Raw genomic sequence first — 25,329 nt, forward strand, 5'->3', positions numbered from 1 at the left:
CGCCCGCCCGGGGCGGGGCCGTTCCCGCCAGACGCGTCCCGCGGGCGCGCAGGTTCCCCTCCGGAGCAGCAGGCTGCGGCGCGGGGCGGCAGCCGGGACTGAGCGGCGGTAAGAGCCGGGGCCGGGGCCGCTTCGCTTCTCTGCCGCTTCCCGCGGGTCCGGGTCCCGGCGCCCAGCGGGGCAGCACCAGGGGCGCTGGATTTGGTCCCTCGAGCCAAGGCTGTGCCAGCCGGCGCACAGGTGCCATCCCTGCCTGCCTGCCCGCTTAGTAGGGCTTGTCCCCCCACAGCTGCTGGCACAGGGAAGCATTTTCTTGATGCGACAGCACACAGCCTCTCTTCCCGCGCTGGGTAACTCTCCTCTGGTCCTTTCCCCTCGCCTTGGGAGGGACTGGGGCCAAGCCCGCGCCATGCAGCCTCCCTGTGGTGGTCTCGCTGCAAGGAAAATGCCAGCCCTAGAAAGTTAGCCTGGGGGTTCGCGTGGCCCGGGTGGAAAACTAAATGACGACTTCTTCCTTTTTCAATCACTTGCCTGGGAGTTTGCTGCCAGTGCGGCCTTTTGGATAGACTACTCTGCTTGCAAGGAGCAAGAGATGGTTAAGTTGTTCGGGCTTTTTTGTGCTGCCTTGTACAGGACCAACAGTGGGGGAGATGTTTAAAGAAGCTTTGCAAGAGCTGAAGAAAGGCATGTTGTGCTCAAAAGTTCTTTGAGCATCTCTTCCCAACTGAATAGTGGGTCTAAGAAGAGGTATCAACAAAAAAAAATCTCTCCTGTCCTGTCTGCTGGACTATCATGTTTCCAACATCACCCTCTTTGGGAGCATCCTTATCTCTTCTAAGGGGCTGTAGAAAAGAATTGCAGGCCAGCAAGCATTAGGATTGCTTTTTATTGCTTGCGGCAGGGGTCAGCAACCTATGGCACCTGGGTTGGATTTGCCCCATGTGGAGGTTGGATCCTTCCTTGGAAGGTCTGACCCAGCCTGGAACAAAATGAAGGACTGGGCAACAAGCAGCTGCCTTCCTTCAACAGCCCTCTCTGCTGTGCTTTCATGCCTGCACTTGCCTCGCTGCAGAGGGCCTGGGCATCTGCAGTGAGGGAACCTCAGATAGCTTGTGCTTTTGCGGGGCAGGGTGGAGATCTGCTGCCTGTGACAGGGAGCTGGGTCACAAACTGTGGCCCAGGGCAGCAAAATGTTGCTGACACCTGGCTGAGGACTTTAAGAGTTGAAACCTATCAGTAACTGTATCTGTCTCCTTTAAGCACTTTACAGGGAAGAGTTTAATTAAAATAGGTAAGATAGTTATTGTTACATGCTGTAGGCGTTTGGCCAACTTTTGGCCATTTCTGTACTTTGTTTTTACTTAGGATACCTTCAGCTGCTTCTATATTGTTTTAAAGCTTTCATGCAATTATCCAGTCCATTATCTGTAAGCCCCCTCTTCAAATGGCCTGCAACCAAAAAAGGTAGTGGTCGCTGCTCTGTGTTGGTGAGGGGCAAGTTCTGGATTGATGCTCCGTATAAGTCTTTCACAAGCAGAATACAGAGGTAGGAGAAGCTGGTTTAACTTAACGTGATACTCTGTGGGCATGTCTACGTGAGAAGTTTACTGCAGAATTGCCTTATAAGCTCCACAGTAAAACATCAGTGTTATTAGGATGGAGTAAACTAATTAACTTTGCCATAGGACAGTAGGGCCAGACACAAGTACTATCCTACCGTGGCGTTATTTACTTTGCTAATACACATGTAGATGCTGATGGGGCTGGCTGGAGCATGTGGAAGCTTCAGTGTGGGGGCTGCCTGCTTCCACAGCACTGTGAGCTGGGTCCAGGCAGTCCTGCATTGGCAGATTGACCCCTGGGAACCCCTGCCAGCCAGGGCTGCTCTGCCCCAGCTCAGTGTGCTGCAGTCCGGGTGTGTGTACAAATGACGCACCTGGGGCCAATAAACTCTGATGCTAACTGCACCAGAGTTTATTCAGGTGCACTAATTGCATGTGTAGATGCACCCTGTGGGTGCCGACTTTTGAGGCCAGTTGCCCAAAGAGTTGACACCCAATTTCTGGCTTTTTCCTCTGTTGTCAGATATTGGAAAAAATGGGTCTTATTTTTGATAGGAGTGGTTCATTTGGGATTCTGTCAACAAGGAACTGGAGGGTAAAACTGGAATGGTCAGACAGCAAGATTTCATGGTAAGCAGCTTTTGTCAAGGAACGCTTTGTCCAAAAAATAAATACATAAAAATTATTGGTTTGTTTGATGAAAGCAACGGTTGATCTTCGGTATCTCTGTGGCAAGGGTCGGCAACAGTTTTGGCTGGAGTGCCAAAAACACTCCAACACTGACCCATGCCAACCTTGACAAGGTGTGCCAGAGGTAGATGGTAGGGGAGCCATGGGGGGCCCAATTTTCATTGCTAGCAGCGGATGCACGTGTGCCTCCAGGTAGATGGTGGGGAAGGGCTGGGGTTGTGCTGCCCCAGCCCCTTCCCTGCTGTGTGCCCTGAGGCACATATGTACTTGCTGCCACCATGGAGCTGGTACTGGGGATCTGGATGCTGGTGCAGTTGTTTGCAGCCTGCCTGCTGCACCTGTCCAAAGCCCAGGCCAGCTGTAGCAGGCAGCTAGGAAGCTGCAAACTGCTGCACCAGGCTCTGGCCAGGCTTCATTGGGGCAGTGGCTGCATGCACATCTTGGGGTGCACAGCTGGGAATGGGGATGGAGCAGCGTAAACCCAACTCCTCTCCTGCTGTCCATCCCAAAGCATGCATACAGCCACCACCATGGAGCTCAGTAAAGCTGTTTTCAGTCTCCCAGCTGCCTGCTACAGCTGGCCTGGGCCCTGAGCAGCTGCAGTAGGTGGCCAGGAGGCTGCAAGCAGATGCACTGAGGTCCAGAGCCCCAGCACCACTTCCATGGTAATGGCATCTGAACACATGCCTCAGGGTGCACAGCAGGCAAGGGGCTGGGTGCAGCTGTTTGCAGCCTCCCGCTGCCTGCCACATCCAGTCTGGGTCCTTGCGCAGCTGCTGCCTGCCTGGAAGCCTGGGCTGCTTGCAGCAGGGCTTGAAACCTCCTTGCCACCTGCTGTGAGCATGCCCAGGCTCTGTGGCAGCTGCCCAGAGCCTGGGCTGGCTGTGGCATGATGAGCAAAGTGGCCTTGTGTGCCATACTCTGGCATACGTGCTGGGGGTTGCTGAACCCCGCTCTACAGTATTTTGCTTAGTACAACATTACATGCAGTATTTGGAACCAACAACTAATGCATTAGATGGTTTCAAAAGTGATCAAAATATCTCAAAATGTAGTTGTTACTGGGAAGACTCAACAACCAGATCTGTTTTTACTGGGGCTCCCAAGGATCAGTTTTTGGTACAACTTAAACAATAATATGGAAATTTTGCTGATGACACAGTGGGGGTAGTAAATAATTATTAAGGCAGTTTACTGTTACAGCATTCTGAATCATCCAGTCCGTCTGTATCAAACATACAGCCCATGGAGCCATGTTGTCAGGCCTTCAAGGCTCCTAGAAGGGCTGTGAATTTGGGGTGGGATGAGCTGGGGTTAAGCCCACCACTAGAATCTGGAATATGGAGCCCTACTGGGGACATGTCGGCAGCAGGAGGCAGGTGATGGATGCATAGACTCCTGTGGCTCCCTGAGTGCACAGAATTCTTAGTGCTGGAAATGAACACCTTGCAGTGGCCGAAGAGGAGAATTTAAGGAATGTTAGAGTCATAGAAAAGCAGAGCTGGAAGGAACCTCCGGAGTCCAACCCTTTGCCTGAGGCAGGATCATCTCTACCCAAACCAGCCCATACAACCATAATCCAAGCTCTGTATAAGACTGCCATCAGTCCTGACACAAAATAGACCTAACACCCTCACCTCCCACAGGTGAAGCAGGGGAACCATGACAGCCAACATCCTGCTTCTATACAACCTTGTCTATGTATGGATAGAGGGCCATACTCCCTGCTACAGAGGAAGACAAAGACCCCCACAGTCCATACCAGTCTGACCATGGGGTAAAATTCTTTCCTGATCCCAAATATGACAGTTGGTCTCACCCTGAGTAGAGGGGCAAGACCCTTGAGCCAGGAACTTCCAGCTTTGCTCCTAACAGGAGAATTGGCACACCCCAGTTAAAGTCCTCAGCCTTAGCTGTAGCCAACACCCAATGCTTCTGGGAACTGTTAAAAACACCCTGACACAGAGAAGAAAAAAAGTCAGAGGAAGTGGGTTGGAGCAACCAGCAAAGCCCAGAAACATGGGAAATACCCATGGTAGAAAATAGGCATAGGTATGCCTAGATTATCCCCAATCAGTGACTGTCCAGTCTCTTCTTGAACACCTTGAGTGATGGAGTCCACAGCTTCCCTAGACAGTCTGTTTTACTGCCTCACTAGTCTTACAATGAAGTTCTTCAATCTAAACTTACTTAGTGGTGCAACTTCAAGACATTGGTCTCTGTCCTCCTTTCTGCAGCAAGAGAGAAAAGGTACTTTTCTTCTTCCTTGTGCCAGCCCTTCAGGTACTTGAAGGCTGCTATCACGTCTTCTTTTAAGTGCTTTTTCTGCAACTTGCACATGCCTAGCTCCTTCAGCTTTTCCTCATATGACATGCCTTCCAAACCCTTGATCATCTTTGTTGCCCACTCTGGACCCTTTGTCATTATCATTACCAGCGTAGGTAGTGGGTTCCCTATCAGCTCAGTGCAGTGTGTAGCAAAAGGGATAATGTGATTCTGGGATATAAAAAAGGAGAAATATCAAATAAATATAAGGAAGAGGTCATGCCTCAAATGGTATTGGTAAGACTGCTGCTCAGACACTGTGTGTAATTCTGCTTTCCACTCCCCAAAATGCCAACATACTGAAACCCATTTGAAGGAGGGTCACAAACGTGATCCACAGGGATGGAAAATTAGCCTTATTTTGGGAAGCTGGAACATGATCTATTCAGTTAAATGCAGTTGAGAAATGACTCAGTCACTGTGTGTACTACTAGCGTGAAAAAAGGCATCTGTTGCTGGAGGGTTTTTCCTAGATCCAATGAATGGAAACTCAAGTTAGATCAATTCCGCTTTGAATAAACGCAATTTCTTGGGAAAATTTCCCAGGGGAAGTGGCTGTCACACCATGAATCAGAATCTTTAAACCAAGAAAATAAGATTTATAGAAAATCTGATGTCTCATCCACTTCCTAGAATAATTTTTTTGTTGCGTAGGGTCTCGGGGATTCCTTTTGGCTTTGGAGTCCTTCATAGGCCTTGGGGGAACAGGTCTGCCTGCATTGCCCTGGATCATAGTACGTGTAGCACTGTATTAAGACAATACATTTAATCTTAGATATCATGTTTCAGGATTTCAACTTTCTGTCAGAAGGTATCTGGAAAGCGTTTCTTTTTCTCTAGTGTGGAATTGACCAAATGAATTCAAGATTTTTTCTGCCTCATTCTGAAATATAAGGGGTTGAGTTTAGTTTCAACAGAAAAAAGATTGGATGAATCAGTGTTCTTCGATACAGAAAAACTCTTGCCTGTGTTTTGCTCATGCTTAGGGTACGTTAATTGCTAGACTTAGAGTCGGCAAGGAATTTTCCTGCAAATCGCATCAAAGGGTGTTTTGTCCTTTCTCTACAGGACTGGGCATGTTTCACCTAATAAATATTTTGCCAATACAGGGCCTTGGGCATTTGTGGTACATTGTCTCTCCTGTTCTTTTCCCATGGTACACTAACATTTAGCCGCCTCAGTTATTCGGCTAAACTTCAAGGCATGTCAGAATCATAGAGAATTAGGGTTGGAAGGGATCATCTAGTCCAAACCCCTGCTCAAAACAGGACCATCCCCAACTATATCATCCCAGCCAGGCTTTGTTGAGTTGGGTCTTAAAAATCTCCAAGGATGGAGATTGCACCACATCTCTAGATAACCCATTCCAGTGCTTCAGCACCCTCCTAGTAAAAACGTTTTTTCTAATATCCAACGTAAAACTTCTTTGCTGCATATTGAGACCATTGCTCCTTGTTCTGTCATCTGCCACCATGGAGAACAGTCTAGTTCCATCCTCTTTAGAGCCAACCTTCAGATGTTTGAAGGCTGCTATCAAATCCTCTCTTAGTCTTCTTTTCTGCAGACTACACAAACACAGTTCCCTCAGCCTCTCCTCATAAATCATGTGCTCCATCCCTCTAACCATTTTTGTTGCCCTCCACTGGACTTTCTCCAGTTTGTCTACATTGTTTCCATAGTGGGGACCCAAAACTGGATACACAATTCTAGATGTGGCCTCACCAGTGCTGAATAGAGAGGAATAATCACTTCCCTCTGTCTGCTGGCAATGCTCCTACTGATGCAGCCTCGTATGCTGTTTGCTTTCTTGGCAACAAGGGCACACTGTTGGCTCATATTCAACTTATAGTCCACTGTGACCCCTAACTCCTTTTCTGCAGAGCTGCCGCTTAACCAGTTGGTCCCAAGCCTGTAGCGGTGCATGGGATTCTGCCGTCTTTTTTTTTTTTTTTTTTTTAATTTCCCACCAAGTCGGCTATTCCAATCACAGTTCTTTGACTGTGCAAGGACTTCCAATTATTCCTGCATGTTTCCCAGGCTCTGTGCATTGGTGTACAAACATCTGAGATAATTGCCCTACTTTCTCAGGAATGAGGAGGCCTCTCCTATTGCCCCTTCCTCCTTGTGCTTCCTCCAGGTATCCTGCTTCCACACTTACTTCTGGGTTTTAGAGGATGCAGCCCAACGAACCCAGTTTAAAGCCTTCCTCACCAGGTTAGCGAGCCTGTCTGCAAGTATGCTCTTCCCTCTCTTCATCAGGTGGATCCCGTCTCTTTCTAGCAATTCTTTTTCTTTGAATAACATCCCATGGTCGAAGAAGCTGAATCCCTGCTGGTAATACCACCATCTTACTTACTGAAGAAAATGATTTAATTATTCATTCTATCCCCATCTTGTACCTTAGACTCTAATGCTGACAGTCATACTAAACTGTGCTGTGAACATGCTCTCCAAATTCAACACAGTGGGTGTCATTTACTGAGAGACGTTTACTGTGGAGCTAAGTAATTAGCTCCTCAGTAAAATGTCACCATCTATACATGTGGCCCAATTAGGTTGCAGTAGACTTACAAACACTGCTGCAGCATAGTCTGGCTAAACACGAGTACTATCATGTGGTGGCGGCGTTTTGTGCAATGTAACGCACGTGTAAGTGGTGAGGGGGCTGGCTGGGGCACAAGAGAGTTTCAGTGTAGGGCTAGCTGGCAGGCAGCCCCCACACCAAAGCATACTCATGCCCCAGCCAGCCCCTTTCTCAGCAGATGGAGCCTGGCTGGAGCAGCCCTGGGCTGTCAGGCTTACCCCGTGGGTCCCCTGCCAGGTTCGACTGATCCAGCTTGGTTCCATGTGCTGCACGTGAATATTGTTCTGGAGTTTTTTGCTCTTGAATCAACATTCAAATGGCGTGCTCAGGAGCAAAAATCTCTGGAGCACATATTATTGGATCATTGTGTGTATTGCTCCACCCGTCAAGGCTTAAACTGGCAAATTTCCCCTCAGTATTTCTTGCACACTGTTCAAGTTCCTTCTCATACACTGTATCTAGCAGCCTTCCACCAATGTCTACCCTACCAGGTAGTGTGTAGCCTGGTTGTAAGGACTCAACCATGTCAATGAAGTGTTTATTGTTAACAATATGGAAAGGAGAATTTGGGGCGTAAATGAACCGAGCGATCTTTTCATCTATGGTGTCTTGTTGGTATTTGCTGGTCCTTACTACAAATCCATCCATGGTGGTGGTTTTAGTGGATGATTGAAATTTTTTGCTTGTTACTGATAGTTTGTTGTCTGAAACACATTTAGTTGCAGCACTGCTGCTAAAAGTACCAGTGGATGACTCTGAAGTTATTGCAGTTAAACAGTTGAAGTCCTTTATACTTAAATGGGATTCTGAAACAAAAATGATATTTGTATAGTCATTCTTCTCAGGTCGTCTCACTCTGTTATTCAGTTAATCATTTACATTCTTTTCAGCAAGGATGCAGATCCAATTCCAAATTACCAAAAAAACTAACACTGACTGCACTTAAGAGTGCACTTAATTTTGGACTAAGCCCCACCGAACTCACTGGCACTTGAGAAAACAAGTATAGGATGGGGTTCCCTTGGGGAAGCTGAGTTATGCTCAACTAAAATAGGGACTAGACTTATGGCATCACCATTGTGGTCTGGGGCCTTCAAAATAAGGGGCATGTATTATGTAATATAAACTAAGAAAATGACACCCAATGGCAGCTGGCAACTCCAGATTTCTCTTACTGCAGCTTTCTGTACCATAAACTTAAGTGATAGATTCTAAACCTAGTTAACTAATTAAGCAAGCCATAACGATTAGCTAAGCTAAACTTTTTTTTCTAGCAACATCCAACATAGCAAACAGCTTGGGAATTTACTTGTTACACACTTATGCTAAAAGGCATAGAGTGAGTCTTGAAGAATGATGCATTGCAAAGTGAATTTTTTAATTTACTAACTAGTTGATCCACATTGTTCTTCAGACATATCCATGCCTTCATTCACATCATTGTCTCCCAATAAGTAGTTTTCATTATGATGTTTAATTCTTGCAACTAGGCCCTGCATCTCCTTTTTGCAGTGCTTGCACTTGGCACATTTTCATTTTTTACCCAGGGAAGGAATTTCTTCAAAATATTCCCAGATAGGGTCTCTGTTATGCCCAGAAGCCATGGCAGTTTTTCTGTGGCAAAAGTGTGGGGGTATATAGGAAGCTCTGTGTGTCTGTGTATATACTGCTGAATAATGTCTTTGCTTTTTCTTTCCAGTCCACTCCACTGTTCCTTTCTACTCTGCCTTCATCCTTTCCTATATTATCTCTCTGTCTTTAAGACAGCATCTTAACTAACTCAACTAACTTTAACTTGCTTGGCCCAGCTCCACTACAACCTGACCACAGAGCAACAGCAATCCTATCCAGCCTGTGTCTTTGCACATGTGACTTTACTCCACTGAGAAACAGAAACTGAAAGCCCAGAACTTTCAAGAAGCAAGATCTGGTAGTTAGGCTGGGCAGACAGATTGGAGCCACTTTCATGAGATGAAAAACTGAAATGAATGCTGGGGCCCATGTTTGATTGGTAGGTAATTTAATGTGTGCGTGTGTGACAGAGCCATTAATTCATTTTTATGAGACTGTAAATGTAGGTTTAGCATATTTATGATGATATTTAATTGTAGGGGTTATTTTTTTAAATGAGAGGGAAATTTAGTGTTTTGATTTAAAATTTTTAAATTGATTTAAATAAAAAAATCTGATTAAAAAAAATCATTGATTTTTATCCACCCTGATTTAAACTCTTTGCTTTTTGTGTTTAGATTGTTACAAAATGGTAAATGGAACCATTTTAGGTATCAATTTTTACTCTTTTTTTTTTGTTATTTGCCTGTCAAAATGCGCAAATAGGACCTTAAAGTTCTTTTTATTAATTAACTAAAAATACCTTAAATGTGCCTGCTACGAAGACAAGGTAGAGGTGGACTTTACAGACCAATTACATATGCTTATGTGAGCCATAGTTTACTTCATCAGATACTGAGAGACTACCTGTCTGCTACAATGGGGCTAGATGTATCAAAACATGTTTTGCATTCAATACACTTTGGTTTATTAAACAAAAAAATAATTACTGTAGCAAGTGAATTGCATTGTAGCCTTTAGGAATTCAGAGCTAGTACATCTCATCCTCTCACGTATCTATTATGCAGAGACTGGAAGACATAAGCTTTCCTGCTTTTTCCTCTCAATCAATTTCTCAGCTTTGACTGAAGTAGTCATTGAACAGGATCTGGATGAATACATCTGAATGAAGGAAGTATGTTAAAAACTAACGTAGCATTTTAAGAAACTCTTGTTTCCAGTTGCATCATCAGAGACTTCCATCACTTCAGTTCACAGTTTAAAAACTTTGGCAGACAATACACATTGCTTGTGTATTCTTTTTTTATTTAACTTATTTTAGAAGGTTATATATAATGGATGTAAGTTCATTTTTAGGAATAAACTTTTTATAAATATTAAAAAATTAGCATTAAACAAATAAACTGAAAATAAACCCTTTTTTAAATAACGACTTAATCTATATAATCTAATTTTAGTTTTATCCACCAGGGGTCATACACATGTGAACTGTTTCCTCTTCAGTTGTGCTTGGCTTTGTGGTGTTAGAACACAGTTCATCAGTTGGGAGTTTCGACACTGGGGCATTCAGTGTCACGCATCCAGTTGTCGGCTATTTTTCTTTGAATTTCATGTGCCAGCACTGGATTCTTAAGATTGTGGGGCCAGCTGAGGATATTAGTAATTACTGCATTGTTGGTTTCTTTGTTTTAGTTTTAGCCATAGATTCCCTGGCAGCAACTTCAAATCTTCCTTCCATTACGTTGGTTCTGTCGTTCACTTCTGTGAATCAGAATGGGGAAACTTTTGCCTTTCTCTTTTAAGTCTCACCAGTACTTAACCTTGATAGGATTTATCGTGAGATCTGAGAGGTTCCTGGCATTAGATGTGATTATCTGGGAAGAAGCCTATGCTCCACACTATAATCTTTTTGTCCTGAGCTTCCTCCGCTCCACTAAAGTTGTAGAAATGCTAAGGAATTTTGAAACTCAGAAAACTTTTGATCAGAAAACTTTGGTGCACTAGTATTAGTGGATACTATGTGCATAGTTTGGTCAACACTGTGAACTGTGAGGATATGGAATATGCACAGTGCGAATGGAATCTTCTGGGACTTCAGTGAAAAAGCAAGGAAAATTGAAGAAGTCCGTAGCCGCCACGTGCACACTAAAACTTTTTAAAGGGCAAACCTGAGTTGTTCAAATTTGGATGGACGTAAGTCCCTTGGTTCACTGATTTACTTTCAAAACCTGTGATCTAAGTGTGTGATCTAAAGAGTTATTCCAAGAGATATGGGCAAAAGAACATATTTCTGTTTACCTCCATTTTTCAAAATTGCTGAACATTTTTCAGCTAAAATTCCTTCCTTTCCCTTTCACCACACCTATCGAGGAAAAAAAAATCCCTGAGGTAGTTACACCTCATGTAAATCTTCCCCCCATATAAGTTAAAGTCTGGCATAATGATAAGCAACTAAATGAAATTTTATAGTGGTAAACTTAATAATGGACAGCTCTAACAGCCCTGCTTATGATAATAAAAAGAGTTTGAATTGGCTATATTTTAGGGGGTTGTGGGGTTAAGGTGATCTTTAACCTTTAGAGGTTAACACAGACTTTCTTGCTGAGCAGATTATGCTATATCTGCATACTGCAAGTTTTTTGGTGCCTTCCTTCAAAGTAACTGGAGCTAGCCAGTTTTAGAGCGAGGATACGAAACTGTGGATCTGTTTCTATGGCAAGTTCCCATGTCCCAGAATGCTTCAACCAAAGACCTGTGTGGAATGAATTATTTGATTCCTATGGAAGAAGAGTAGGTGTTCCAAGCAGAAAGCAGTGTTTGTAAAAAGTCAGATCTCCTCTTGGGTGTAAACTTCCAAATCAGTTCATGGGCATTTCACTTTCTCTGCCCTATTAATACCTGCTTTTAGCATAGTTTCAAAGGTAAGGGGAAGGTCAAAATCTCTTACTCGCATGACTTCAGTCAGAACTGTGTTAAAAGCTACATGAAGGGTGTGTCTATACATTGTCCTAGGGCGATGAGCTACATTGCCACATGGCATGTTACAGTAGCATAGTGATCACACAGTAGTGTAGCAATCTACATATGATTGCTGTAGTGGTGTGCTGCCAGGGTTCAAATTAAACTTTGATTCTTGGTGGGGTTTAACACTAAGTTAAACCGGTTCATTGATTAAGAAGTCCACCTAAGTGACCACCTCCCTATTATGATTTTCAAATTGGAAGTACTAAAGCATGGCGACATGTACATACACTCATAGAGAATCGAGCTGATTTGAGTCCTGTAGGATGGTCCTCAGACACTATTTTCTAATTAATTTAGGTGGCTTGAAGCTGGGAACACAGCAAATGGTTTTTGCCTAGAGCAGCTGGTTGAAACAGCTGTCTACTTCAAGTGGAATTGCTCTTTTTGTTTTATGTTCAATTTCTCCAGACTTTTCTTTATACTTCAATGTATTTGGGAGGAAAAGCTAGTCCTCTGGATTTGGCAGAAGGCTTCTTTGTATAGTGTCATTTTATTGTCATTCTTAACATCATTTTTTTTGTTAAATATGCCTCTTTGAAGTCTTATAATTGTAAAAGGAAAGCTCTTCCAAATTCTTTTTTAGTCAAAGGCCATAAAATTAGAACCTTCTGCTAAATATGGGAAAATGTGTTTTTACTTGTCTTCTCAATCAATTAAGTCCACTCAGTGAAATATGTAATCTAAATCTCTTGTTTTTGGCTGTTAGTGATTAAGGTCATAAAACCAGAGAATAAACTTCTTACTTGGGTCAAATACTTTGGGATTATCAAATTCTTTTCTGTAAACATATATGTACATCATTCACTTAATTTTATATATAGAAGCAGTCCCCTGATCCATAAATGTTTGCATGATTAAGACCATTGTAATAGTGTTAGGCCTTATACATTTATTTAGCTAGTTTTTTATACTTTAATCTGAGGGAATCAGAAGCACTTCCTAGGAGCTAAAAATACGGTTTATGAATTCACCAATTTAATTCTGAAAGGCCCTCTCTGATGTAGACTGCAGCTGCTTAACAACACTCAAAAATACTTTATGCTAAGTTTCACAAGAAGTGATGAACACAACATTTAGTAGAAATTTTAGTTTGAATTTAGATAGGGCACAATTAGTCGCATAAGAATTTGCACTGGGGTAACAGGTTTAACATCTTACAGAAAGCATCTTTAGAGAGTTTCCAAAGGATTTATCAGATTGGAGTGGTCTTTACTATCAACCTTTCCATTGTAAAACCAAATCTAGAAAGGGTCTTAAACCTGTCATATTTACTCAAATATCATGTTTACCTTTTACCCAAAAATAATCCTTTCAAAATTTGGGGTGCATATTTTAAGTGGGAAGCTGATTTTTCTGCCCAGAATAAGAAGTTTGGAGGTGCTTCAGGTGGATGGCTGTTGCTTCTTTTCGCTCTGGCAGTTGCATGGAAAGAGGGGGACTCCAGCAGAAGCAGGTCCGGACGGTGGTGTAGTCATGCTCCACTTTGATTCCTGCTCCAATCAAAGTTTAAAACCAACTGCCCAGCTGTAGAGTAGCATTTCTATTCAGGCAGTGCTGATTGTGTCAGTTTATTACATGGCTCATTATAACCTATTTCCATGGGGGCCAGCCTTTCTGACAAATTAGCCCCATGCCCTCCCTGAGTGCCATCTTGATCCCCTTCCTCTGCCCAATTGGCTGCTTTCTGCTCCTTACACTGAACTCCCTCACTGATCTTCTGGTCTGCTTTCTGCTTTCTGTCCTGTTACCTATCCTTCACCTGATCTGTTGGGTGCCACACACAAAGGCTGCTTGCACCACTGACCGGGGGGTGGTGGTGGGGGTCCTCCAGTGGCTGATCTCCGCTGCTGGTGCAACTGCCACCGGCAAACCCAGAAGTGCTGCTGGCACTTCTCTTGGTGTCCCTACATTCTCAGGGGGCACCAGCCATAGTCTGCCACTCCCTGGCCAGCGAGGGCCAATCTTGGGGGAGGAGGGGAACATGACCCCCCCCCCGGTACCTCCTTTATATGTCGCCTATGTCCACAGGTGTTAATAGTTTTCCCTCCTTTTTAATGTGCTTGATATTCCACTAATCAAAGTATGCTTTCTTTGGCAATTTTGCTCTCTGTTAGCTACTCCTAGTCTCTCCTTCTATTACACAGTCTGGAAGACTGTTTTTGACTCTTCAAAATCATAATTCCACCCATGGAGTCCAGTCTTCTGCAGCAGACAAGGACTGCTGACAGTTCAGCTGTGAAAGGGTTAAAACTAATTTTGCCTGAGCAGGTAAAGGACAGTGAGTGAGCTGATGATTAGACTATCCCTATTCTATGTGGCCATAATTCTGGAAAAATATTTTTTCTTAATTCCTCCTTTCCAAAAACAAGGTCCATGTCTTATTTGGGGGCATGTGGTATGTGAGAAAATATGGTAAGTTTCCTTATGGCCATGACTGTGACACTCAGAGACTGAACTTCAGGCTTTTTTTGCTTTTTTCTTATTTAATTATTTTAAGATACACACTCCTCTCTGGGAACAGGATGCAGCTACGATTTATGGTGTGGTAGAGCAAAATTGTTGTGGTGGTTCTAGTATCTGGAAGTGTTGAGATGAATATCAAATGCATTCATTTTGACATTTACAAATTTAGATTAAAATTACTGTTGTTTTCCATCCCTATGACTCTTAATATTGGCATCGGAGAGCAAAATAATATTCTGGTTTAGGGCCCTATTCTGCTCCCTTTAACTTCCATGGAAACAGGAACTTCTTCCAAGGAACTAAGATAAAGTTTTATTTGCTCGTTTCCCATTACATTTTCCATTGGTTCTTGCCATTAATCATAAGAGTCATATTACTTCTGCAAACCAGTCAGGATTATGCATATCAGTATGGATCCTGGTTTTCTCTTATTTAAAAAACACCCTAAATCCACATTTTTCTGAGATTAAAAAGAAACACCACTAAATGTCTTGTATATTAGATATATCTATATATAAACAAACAAAATCTACATTTCTGCATTTAGTTTTAATCATGGTAAAATGTGGATATTGTTGAGTTTTTAAAAATCAGAGAATTTTGGATTTTTTTTGTTAGAGAAAACCAGGATCTTTGCATATCAGGTCTATTTTTTCTTCCTTTGTCTGATTTTTTCCCTTTTATTTTCCTATTCCTTTTCATTTTTCCCTCTTGCTTCTTCAAGCGCTCACCGTTTAAAAAAAAAAATTATGCTCCAGTAACTGCAAACAATTTGCAAAATGTTTCCTGAAGCAGCCTGAAAGTAATGCTTTTTAACAGTAACTGGAGGACAGTAATTTCTTTACAATACTATTTTTTCCTTTGGATTACTACTATAAGGTTTTTACTGAGAAACCAGGAAATTTTAATACAAGTGACCATAGTCCATATTACAGAGACATTTGTTATTGGTCCATGCAAAAAACATTTCCACCTGTGCAACAGCATTTAATATAACATGCTTGGACACATCCAGGAGGATTACAAAATGTTACTAGGAATAATGCACTTTATTGTCAGAGGAAGGCTCCCCCTTTGCCTGTTCCCAGCACTTCAGACAGTCACTGGTTTAAAGAAATAAACTTGGTAACAGAGATGGTAACTCAGGGGTATGCCATAACCGACTGTGTTTGTACTCTTAGTTCATTGCATATTTAGAGCAGTCATTCTCTACCTTTTAAGACTTGAGGCACCCATTCTTAGATTCAAGGCACCCCTTATTAGACTTGAGAAGCTCAGAGAATGCCAGCTCTTAGCTTTCACTCATTTTTTGAATATGGAGAAATAGAGCAATTTTTCCATTGCAAAGAACTCAGACCACAGAAACCACAGTGTTTTGATACTGTGGATTTCTGTTTGAGCTGTCTGGGCTTATCATGTAAATCATATGTAGGTGTTTGTATCCCACTGTATCCTGGTTGAAAACCACTGGCTTAAGAGTTAAGCATGTGTCTGAATTTTTTTTTTTTATATTAAGATTTTAATTGATGATATGAAGCTTTTGCAAGTAAAAAATAAACACATTTAAAGATTTTTTCCTTTATTTTGAGTTTTATTTATGCAAAATAAATACCTATCTGCATTAAAATGTGTATGGATAAGTTTTGAATGGTGCTTATAAATGTGCATTTTGGGATACATTTGCAACGAAGCAGCCATACAAGATTGGATACTAGAATGGAGTTGGGCTTTTTTATAGGGTGCCAAAAGGAATCTTGTAAACTAATAAGCACTATCATATAAAATGAGGTCTTCCAGTGATGGAGAATGTTATCAATCTGATTACCTTTGGAATGTCAAGTGGGAAAAACTTGTTCAAAATAAAATTATTCATGTTTTACCTTTTGTTATAGGTTGCTGTTTTTTAACAGTGTACAGCACTTAGAGCTATGGAAGAGGTGCTCTATCAGTTGAAGTAAATGTCTTTTACCTTTATTTTACTACAGTCTTCTCTGTTCCCAGTTATTGCAAAGAAAATGTTCTTCAGTCTGCTTTGGCTCTCAGTCATGCACTGCAGAATCTATACAGCAGGTAGGATGAAACATTTATGCATTACCAGCTTATTTCTGCTTTTAGGAAACCTATAGAAAAGACAGAAAATTTATTAAATTCACAAGGCTGACTGAAAGTGTATTGTGAAAATTAGAACATGGGTTAGATATATACCATATGTTGAATTTCCTTCTGGTAAATCCCATTTAGCTGGAGTTGGTAATTGACTGAACAGTGTACAGTATAGTGAAACATGAATTAATCGCATGCATTTGTGTTTGATCTTGATATGTGGTCAGGACGCTGATGATGAAAACAATACCAGTGTATAGTTGTCACACACACTTGGAAAACTCCCCCCCCATTAACTGGATTATTTTTCTCGTCCCATAGTAAATTTGGGTGTATGCATTTGAAAGCTAAGTTTTATTTCTATCAGGTAATCAGGATATGGTATTTTTTCTGGCATGAAAAATATTTGGTTCCACAAAACAAATTAACATAACTTAATGAATAAACTGTAGTACACTTAATGGCACTATATTAATTGAAGCTAAATTTACATATTCAGATCTCAAATTTAATAAATGTTATGTTTATGTATTGTTCTCTGTTTAAAAAGCCAGTATTTGCCACCAGTGAACATTTAGTAGTATCTAAGATTCTAGTTTTTCCCTATCCTTAGAATAAGAAGTAAGAACAACAGTTTGGCAAAATATTAACTTTGGTGATAGATTCCATGTGATTCACATGCCATTTGTTATGTATTACTTTGAGTTGTTTCCATGCTCATCACAAGACAGACAATAGAAATCATAGATGGGGGGAGTTGTCTCAAGCAATTGAGAGTTAAATGAAAGAAACCTATAAAGCTAAGTACAGTCAAAAAACCCAAGGTTGAATCAATTAAATCTTTGCATGTTTTTAAAAACTGCATAGATTGAACTAATAAGCAAGTGAAATGATGTTACTTTTCAAACAGGAAAGTCAGCCAGACCCCTGCAGTGGCCCATACGAATAGTTGGGGGGTACTAGAGCACACCCCCCAGCCTGCTGGCCACTGCAGAGAGCTGGAGCCCTCTGATTCCTTAAACCATGCCCCCTCCTCAGCCTCCCTGCCAGCTGAGCAAGCAGTTGGGAGGAAAAAAACCTACCCATTCTGCCTGGCCCTGGATCCTCAACTGGGAACAGCCTGCAGATGGGGAGGAAAGCTGAAACTGGGGGCTCTACTCTGCCACTCCCCCCAGCTGGTAGCGGGGCTGGAATCTTGTAGCTACGTCTCCTTCTCAGTCTCCCCATGGGTTGATGCAGTGGGAGAGGGAAGTCTGCACCTGGACGTGGCTCTGCCCCAGAGCAGAGAGCTAGAAGCCATGCCCCCTCCGCAATCTGGGTAGGCTGATGGGGGAGAGCAGCTCACAGCAGGTGCTTGACTCATGAGTTGGAAGCCAGGAGTCACACCCATTACTCAGCCTCCAGGCTGGATGGGGGGAAAGCCCACAGCAGGGCTTGGCTCCATCCCCTGTCAGAGCAGGGAGTAGGGCTGGAGTTCCCTAGTCTTGACCCCTTCTCAGTCTCCAAGTGGGCTAAGGGGAGAGGGACAGAAGTGGGGGCTTGGCTCTGCCCCCCTTAGAGCTGGGAACCTTTGCCTCTCAGACCTGGGAGTTAGGAGCCACACCTCCTTTTCAGCCTCTGGGCTGGTTGGGAGGTGTGGAGAATCCTGCACCGGGGCTTGGCTCTGCCCCCAGAGTTGGGAGCCATGCCTTCTTCTCAGCTTCTGGGCAAGCTGTGAGGGGGTCACAACGCCGAGCTCTGGTGGGCAGAGCCAAGCCTTGCTGCAGCCTTCTGCCTCCACTCTTCCCTTGGCCAGCCCAGAGGCTGAGAAGGGGGCATAACGGGGGACTCCAGCCCTGCTCCCAGTTCTGGGGGACCGAGCCAAACCCCAGTACAGGCTTCTCTCTCTTCCCAGCCAGCCCAGAGGCTGAGAAGAGTCATGGCTTCTAGCACCCACACCTGGCAGCGGAACCAATTGGCCAGGAGCTGTGCCGCCTTCTCAGCCTCTGGGCTTTTCCCCACCTCCCAGCCAGCCCAGAGGCACAGCTCCTGGCTCCCAGCTCTAGAGGGCAAAGTCAAGTCCCTGCTGCAGACTCCCCCTCCTTTCCCCAGGCTGGCAACATCCATCTAGGGGTCTGGTTCCCTCCTCCCCCCACCGTCACTCCAGCCAGCAGCACCAGTTGGGCATCTGGTACTGGGCCAGAGGGGTGAGTTTTTTTCCCTCCTCACCCCCTCCTCAGCCACCTAGAGGGATAGTGCTCTTGCTAGGGAGCAGAGGAGTGGGGAAGACCCTTCTCATTGGAGCAGACAGCACAGCCCAAGGCTGCAAAGCATCATGGGATGCTGGGGGACTGTGAGTTAACTTGAACCAGGAGGGGATCTGGGACAGAAGTTCCATAAACTGGTTTGAGCTAAATCAGTTAAGTCCAATACTACATCCAACCAGGTTTATCTTAAACCAGTTTCAGCCATTTTGAAAGTGGTTTAAGTGCACTGAATTTCTGTTTTGGTAAAGGTTTAAATCGGTTTCTGATCACTTAAACCAGTTTGTGTAACTTCTGTCCCTAACCCAAATATTAGCTAAATCTCAAACTCTATGTCACAAGAGTACAGAATAAACTGATAATACTTACACCTGTCCAATGAGTATCAAGAATCCTTGATTTATATACTTTTGAAACAAAAGCAGAAAATAGGGAAACCAGTCTACATAGTATCACATTTTGGGATGAATATGTGACAATAGGGAAAAACAACAAAAAAGCATGGAAGATCTGCCATTGCAATATGTGGAAGGAAATGGAATCAGACTGCCTACACACAAAAGCTGTTAAGAAGGCTTTGTTGTTGTTGAAATTATCCTGTTTAGTGTATTGGGAACACTCTAATCATCATACTTTGATACAGGAAAAAATAACCCATAATTCATTGTTACTGACTTCTGGCTCCTCAGAAATGGGCAAATGCAGTCATCTTCACTCCTGTACGTTGCCTACAGGTAGAAGTTACTCATTACTCCTAGACCATACTAAGGGCACTTAAAACATGAATGTCCACATGCTAAAGCTTAGTAACTTGTGCCGAGTGCCCTCTGAATATCTCGAACTTATGGTGCTGCAGGTCAAGGTTAATTCTGGGTCATGCTACTACCTAGCTCGTGTTACTGTATCTTCAGTCCGCCCCAGAGAGATAAAACGGGCAATTTTTATTCTTCCAGCATCTCAGTTTTTACTGTTGCCAGGAGACACTGCTCCCCTCACCCCCACCCATTGCAGAGATAGAGTCCAGGTATCCTGGCTCCTGTCCATGCCCCTACTCACCAGCTCTCTAGTGGCGAATCAGAGCTGTGCTGGCAAGAAATTGTATTAACCTGGCCCTGTATTTTTACTGGCCAGTGATCTCAGGGTCTCTGTGGAGATTGATCTGGGTCCTGCATGGGCAGGGTGTGCTCAGCCTGGTGGGCAGAGCGGGGCTGCAGGTGGGTGGGGAATGGTGCCTGGAACTGGTACAGGCTGTCAGGGCCAGGACCAGGGTGGGGTTCAGGATTGTAGGGCCAGGACCGCACAGGGCCTGTGGCAGGGCCGTGATCCACTGTCCACACGTTCCTTCCCATGGAACCAGTGCTCATCATAGGGACGTGTGGGAAGCAGATCATGGCTCTGCCCTGGGCCCTGACCATATACTGTCCCTGTCCCAGAGTCCCACCCCACCATCCCAGCCCCAATCCTAGCCCTGCCCACCTGTCCCACTCCCAAATGCAGCTCCCTACCTGCCTGTGGGCCCATCCTATTCATCTGGCTAAGCATGCCCTGACTGCCCTGGTTCTGGGCTGGCCTCCAGGGAGATCCCACTGGCTTGCTCCATCTGGAACCCCCAGTGGTAGGTGTGGGACAGATGGGTCAGGGTGCAAAATGGCTGTTTCCATGAACACGCAAAAAATGACAGTTCCATGATTTTCCACGGAGTCACTAGGAAAAAAAAATGTACCAAAAATGAAATGCTGGCTCCTCAGTGGGAGCCAGTGGTCATTATGGCCCAGCCTTGCAGCCCACTGGGAGAAAGGGGGTGGCAAAAGAGGTGCAGCCAAGATGGAGGCTGACCCCTCATCCTCTTGCCACTGTTTGGTTGCAACGGCTGCCTTTTGAATTGCCCTGCCCTTCTCTGCTAATCAGTAGCAAAGGGAGGGGCCACATGAAGGACAGTCTTCTGCCAATCAGTGGTATGGGGCAGGGCCCCATGAAAGACAGCCCACTTAGCCAATCAGCAATAGGGGGTGGGGCCACCAGGGGCCAATCAGCAGGGGGTGCTGTGAAAAGACAGCAAAAATGATGCCAGGTGCTACAAGTGGCCCAAAATTTTTCCCTCACCTTGGAATGATTTAAGTAGATGCCTAAAAATAGGCTATCATGACTTTTTATGTGTTATCTTTTTCATAGAAATCATATAAAATTAGGATTGGAAGGGATCTCATCTAGTCCAACCCCCTGCTCAAAGCAGGACCATCCACAACTAGATCATCCCAGCCAAGGCTTTGTTTAGCTGGGTCTTAAAAGCCTCCAAGGATGGAGAGTCCACAACCTCACTGGGAGCCTGTTCCATTGTTTTACTACCCTCCTAGTGAAAAAAGTTCTTCCCAATATCTAAACTAAATTTCCCTTGCTTCTCTTGAGATGATTGCTCCTGTTCTGTCATCTGCCACCACTGAGAACAGTCCAGCTCCATCCGCTTTTGAACCCCACTTCAGGTAGTTGAAGGCTGATATTAATCCCCACCTCAGTCTCATCTTGTCCAGACTAAAGGATCCCACTTCCCTCAGCCTCTCCTCAGAAGTCTTGTGCCCCAGCCCCCTAACCAGTTTTGTTGCCTTCCAATGGACACTTTCCAATTTATCTACATCTTTTCTGTTGTGAGGGCCCCCAAATTGGACATTACGCCAGATGTGGCTTTACCACTGCTGAATAGCGGGGAATTATCACTTTCCTAAATCTTCTGGTAATGCTCCTACTAGTGTAGCCCAGTTTGCCATTAGCCTTTTTGGCAACTAGGACACACTTGTTGGCCCATATTCAGCTTGTTATCCATTGTAACCACTAGCTCCTTTTCTGCATAGCTGTGGCCCAGCTACTCAGACCCAGCCTGTACTGTTGTATGGGATTGTTCTGTCCTAAGTGCAGGACTTTGCACTTGTCTTTATTGAACCTCATAGATTCAATAAAGACAAATGCAAAGTTCTGCACTTAGGATGGAACAATTTTTTTAATTATATTTTTATGTGATTTATTTTCAGATGGAAATTCTATGAGAGAGGCCAAAATTTTTCCTTTGTCACCTGAAATCGAAAGAGGGTCAACTTTAAAACTCTTTTGCACTCTGGGAAAACATCTCGTTCCTCGCAGAAATGCAAGTCACATCATCTGGAAGTTGAATCATGATTTGATTCCACAGGAACACTATACCATTATTAATGAGAGTACATCTAGTGTAACCATCAGTAACTTCACTTATGAAAGTGCACATGTGAGATGCTTCACTAAGATGCTTGATTTGGGTTATGAACAACTTCAGACTCACACTAATGTTAAATCTGGCTGTAAGTAGAATTATATGACTTGCTATACCTAGACTAGTTCATGGATTTCTCAGGTCTCAGTTGAAAAAACCTCATTGAACAGAATAGAGTTTTTCCATGGATTTAAGTGGATCTTGGTTCTTGGCCCTTAGATAGTTATGTAACATGTCTAGTCTACCACATTGTAACTTTTAATAGCAGGGGTACTTAACCTCTGGTCCACAGGCCAGATCTGGCCCACCCTTTTTAGAGAGATTAGAGATATTGTACCTCCGAGATGAAGTAAACTCTGAATCTGTGATTGCTTCAGTAGAAGATGCTGAGAAGTGATGTTAGGAAGTCTGTGCATACTCTGAAAGCTCCTTCAAGGTTTCCTACATCAGCAGCAATTCCATAGGTAGGGTCAGACGCACTGTAGAGTAACTAGTAGAAATTCTGCTTTTCTAGAGGTTTGTATTCTCTGGGCACATCTACATGTTCATTAATGTTTCATAGTTACTGCACATTAAGTTTAGTACTTGTATAACCAAGTACTAAATCAATGCACAGTAACAGGCGCTACTGCAGAATAGCACCAGCACACGGCTTTTTAATTACACTAATTGCACAGTAGCCCAATACCACTGTGCAATAACATATTAGCATAGTTTTTGCCCTGTGTGCTGCTGTGCAGCAGACTTAGGTTACTGCATCTTGTGTAGATGCACCCTCTGTGATTTCTGTGGAGCTGCTTTAACTTCCAACTACAGTCATTTAATTTCCGGGGTGAAATAAACAAAGAAGCTGAAAGTGAATGCATTTATTGACCCTAGCATAATGTTGCTACTGAGTTAATGGAAAATACCTTTAAGCCTGGTTAATGATATTTTTGAGAAATAAGATGAAAATATTTCTTCCATCAGAAGAAAATTTGAGTTTGTAGTTTACAGTAGTTGTGTAGGTGATGAGATGTGAGTAATGAGTCACCATAAGGCTCTGCATATTATAAATTTACTGACATTTGCCATTTATTGAGTTTACTGACATTTGACTGGTAAGACTTGTACTATTTCGATATACTGTTCAACCACATCTGTTCTGGAATTATTTTTTTTTATCTTGTAGTTTCACCTGAGAAACCAACAAATATTTCCTGCATTTACTATTATGATATAAACATTACTTGCAGCTGGATTTCAGGAAGAGAAACGCATCTGAATACAACGTATACTCTTATTCGAAAACAGTAAGTAAAAGACATGGGTCTCGGTGCTCAGCATAGTTGTACTATAACTGTCACCTCTTGATTACTAGCAATTATAATCTGATATCTTGTAGTGTTTTGTATGATGAAAACAAAAAGAAAAAAACCAGTAAATCCAATCCAGTGGAAAAAGTGCTCACATTGTAAGTGAAATATATTTCTTTCTTAGCAATCTTATCAAAGAAATCTAGAGCTAATTGAACATGGAAATATCAGCAGGATATAATGCTTCTTATTCAGGATAAATATGTATTGGTAGAACAGTATCACAGTTAGTAACATAATGGTGCACAATGATGTCCCTGGGCACTGCCTAAGGTGGAGTTGCTGGAATGGAGCCAGTGCGGGGCCTTATCCTCACATCCCCCACTCTAAAATGTAGCCAAAAAGGTAACGTTTGGCAGGGAGGGGCCTATATGTCTAAAATGGGTTTGCATCCATGTTCTAGTGTGCTATTTCAGAAATAGGATTAAATTAATAAGTAAATGTGTTTGTTTTTCTAATAAAACAAGCCTTCCAAGGCAGTTTGCACTATGAATTGAAAGTAAGTTATGATATAAAATGATGTAAGTTTTCAGTTTATTGGCATAGTTGAGATATTATATTGTAAAGTCAGTGACTTAGAAAACATGGACCTGGGATCTTTTGAGTGTGTATTGATATCTTTTTTTATAGAAGCAGGACGTTGGATGCCATGGTTCTCCTGATTTGCCTATGGCAGGCAGGTTAGGGTGTTATGTCAAGATTGACGATAGTTTTACTAAGAGTTTCAATTATGGATTTGTATAGGATAGTTTGGAAAGGCATAACCTTGCAACAAGCAGGGGGCTTGATGAGGTAACCTCTGGAGGTCCTTTCCAGCCCTATTTCTCTAAGATTCTATGATTCATACAGTTTAGTGTGTGGTTGCTCAGTATACTTAAATACCGTTAAGACCAAGGGACTATTTTCTTGATAATATTACCTGCATTTAATAATTGGAATGACTCTTCCACTTGCATGTTATCTATTCTTCAGAAGCAAAATATGCTTAGGTTAATATCTAGTAAATATGTAATTAGTATAAAATGTCATTCTCTCATATGGAGTTAAAATTAAATGTATGCGTATTATCAATGGCAGTGGTGGTCAATCTTTTGGCTCCGAGGATCAGATAAATGGCTCGAAGCCATTGCCGAGGGGATCAGGACCTACCTGTCAGGATTGGGCCCCATGCCATCTCTGCCCAGTCCTGCTTGGCCCTGTGCTGCTTTTTGTCACACCACCTGCCCACTCAGTTCTGCCCTGCTCTGCCCTAACCCAAATGGCCTCACTCAGGAGGAGCCCCACAGACTGCAGGGCTGAGTCCAGACATTTGACAACAGGAGAGTGGCAGTTAGCTGCCACTGCTCCTCTGCCACCACATTTCACAACTGTGAGGAGCCCTATGGGCTGGATAACATGGTTTCATGGATTGAATCTAGCCCATGAGCCAGGGATTGAGCACCCCTAATCTATGGTAGCAATGCTTGGGATGAATATACCATTTGAACTATTCAACATGATTAAAAATATTTACCACAATCTAGGTAAATATTATTTGCATTTTAAAGATGGACAGCCACAAAAAGCAAAGTGACTTTATCAGGGCCTCACATGCAATAAGTAGGCAGAAATAAAATTCTGATTTGCCACCCATCTAGGTCTTAGTTTTTTCTCCAACCCATGGAAGACCACTACCTCTTGACCTTGTATTGTCTCAAAGATGTGTTTATACATTTCTTTATATTCATTGGTCTACTGGTTTTATGCAATATAGTTCCTTGTCTTGTCACTGACTTTTTGTTCCTTGTTTTATTTTACATGTTAAAACTGGAAATTGAGATTGAGAAATTGATCGTCAGTATATGAATTGTAAATGCATTTTTCTAAAGGATGATATAAAAGAACCAAAGTTACTGATGTCAGAAATTAACAGATTATACAGCTCATTCCTGAGCATTTGTCTTTATTATTATACTCATAGGTAAATCTATATATTGAGTAATAGAAAGGACTAAATGCATTTGTAGAAATTCTGCCTTCAAATATATAATTAATTAGAAGAACTTGTGAATCATCACAAGTTTTGTGGAAGTGTAGCAGTTCAGGTGACACTTTTATTGAGAATGTATTTCAAGATGGGGCAGGAGGTAGAGAGAACCTGCAATCACCAGCTAGCTGAGATCATAGTCTA

General features: G+C 43.0%; 1 protein-coding gene across 1 annotated transcript in view; it reads left to right on the forward strand.

Moving 5' to 3' along the window:
- The first annotated feature begins 37 nt into the window (after nt 1-37).
- The window catches only part of IL31RA (interleukin 31 receptor A), an 84,174-nt gene continuing 58,882 nt past the window's right edge, over nt 38-25,329 (forward strand). Inside the window, exons 1-4 of the mRNA XM_019532085.1 lie at nt 38-108; nt 16,206-16,290; nt 21,590-21,892; nt 22,976-23,096. Of these exons, the coding sequence (XP_019387630.1) occupies nt 16,236-16,290; nt 21,590-21,892; nt 22,976-23,096 (479 nt within the window). The 5' untranslated portion in view covers nt 38-108; nt 16,206-16,235. The remainder of the gene's footprint in view (nt 109-16,205; nt 16,291-21,589; nt 21,893-22,975; nt 23,097-25,329) is intronic.

This window comes from Crocodylus porosus, unplaced genomic scaffold (assembly GCF_001723895.1).
Source record: "Crocodylus porosus isolate Cpor-Errol unplaced genomic scaffold, CroPor_comp1, whole genome shotgun sequence".
NCBI classification, from domain to species: Eukaryota; Metazoa; Chordata; order Crocodylia; family Crocodylidae; genus Crocodylus; species Crocodylus porosus.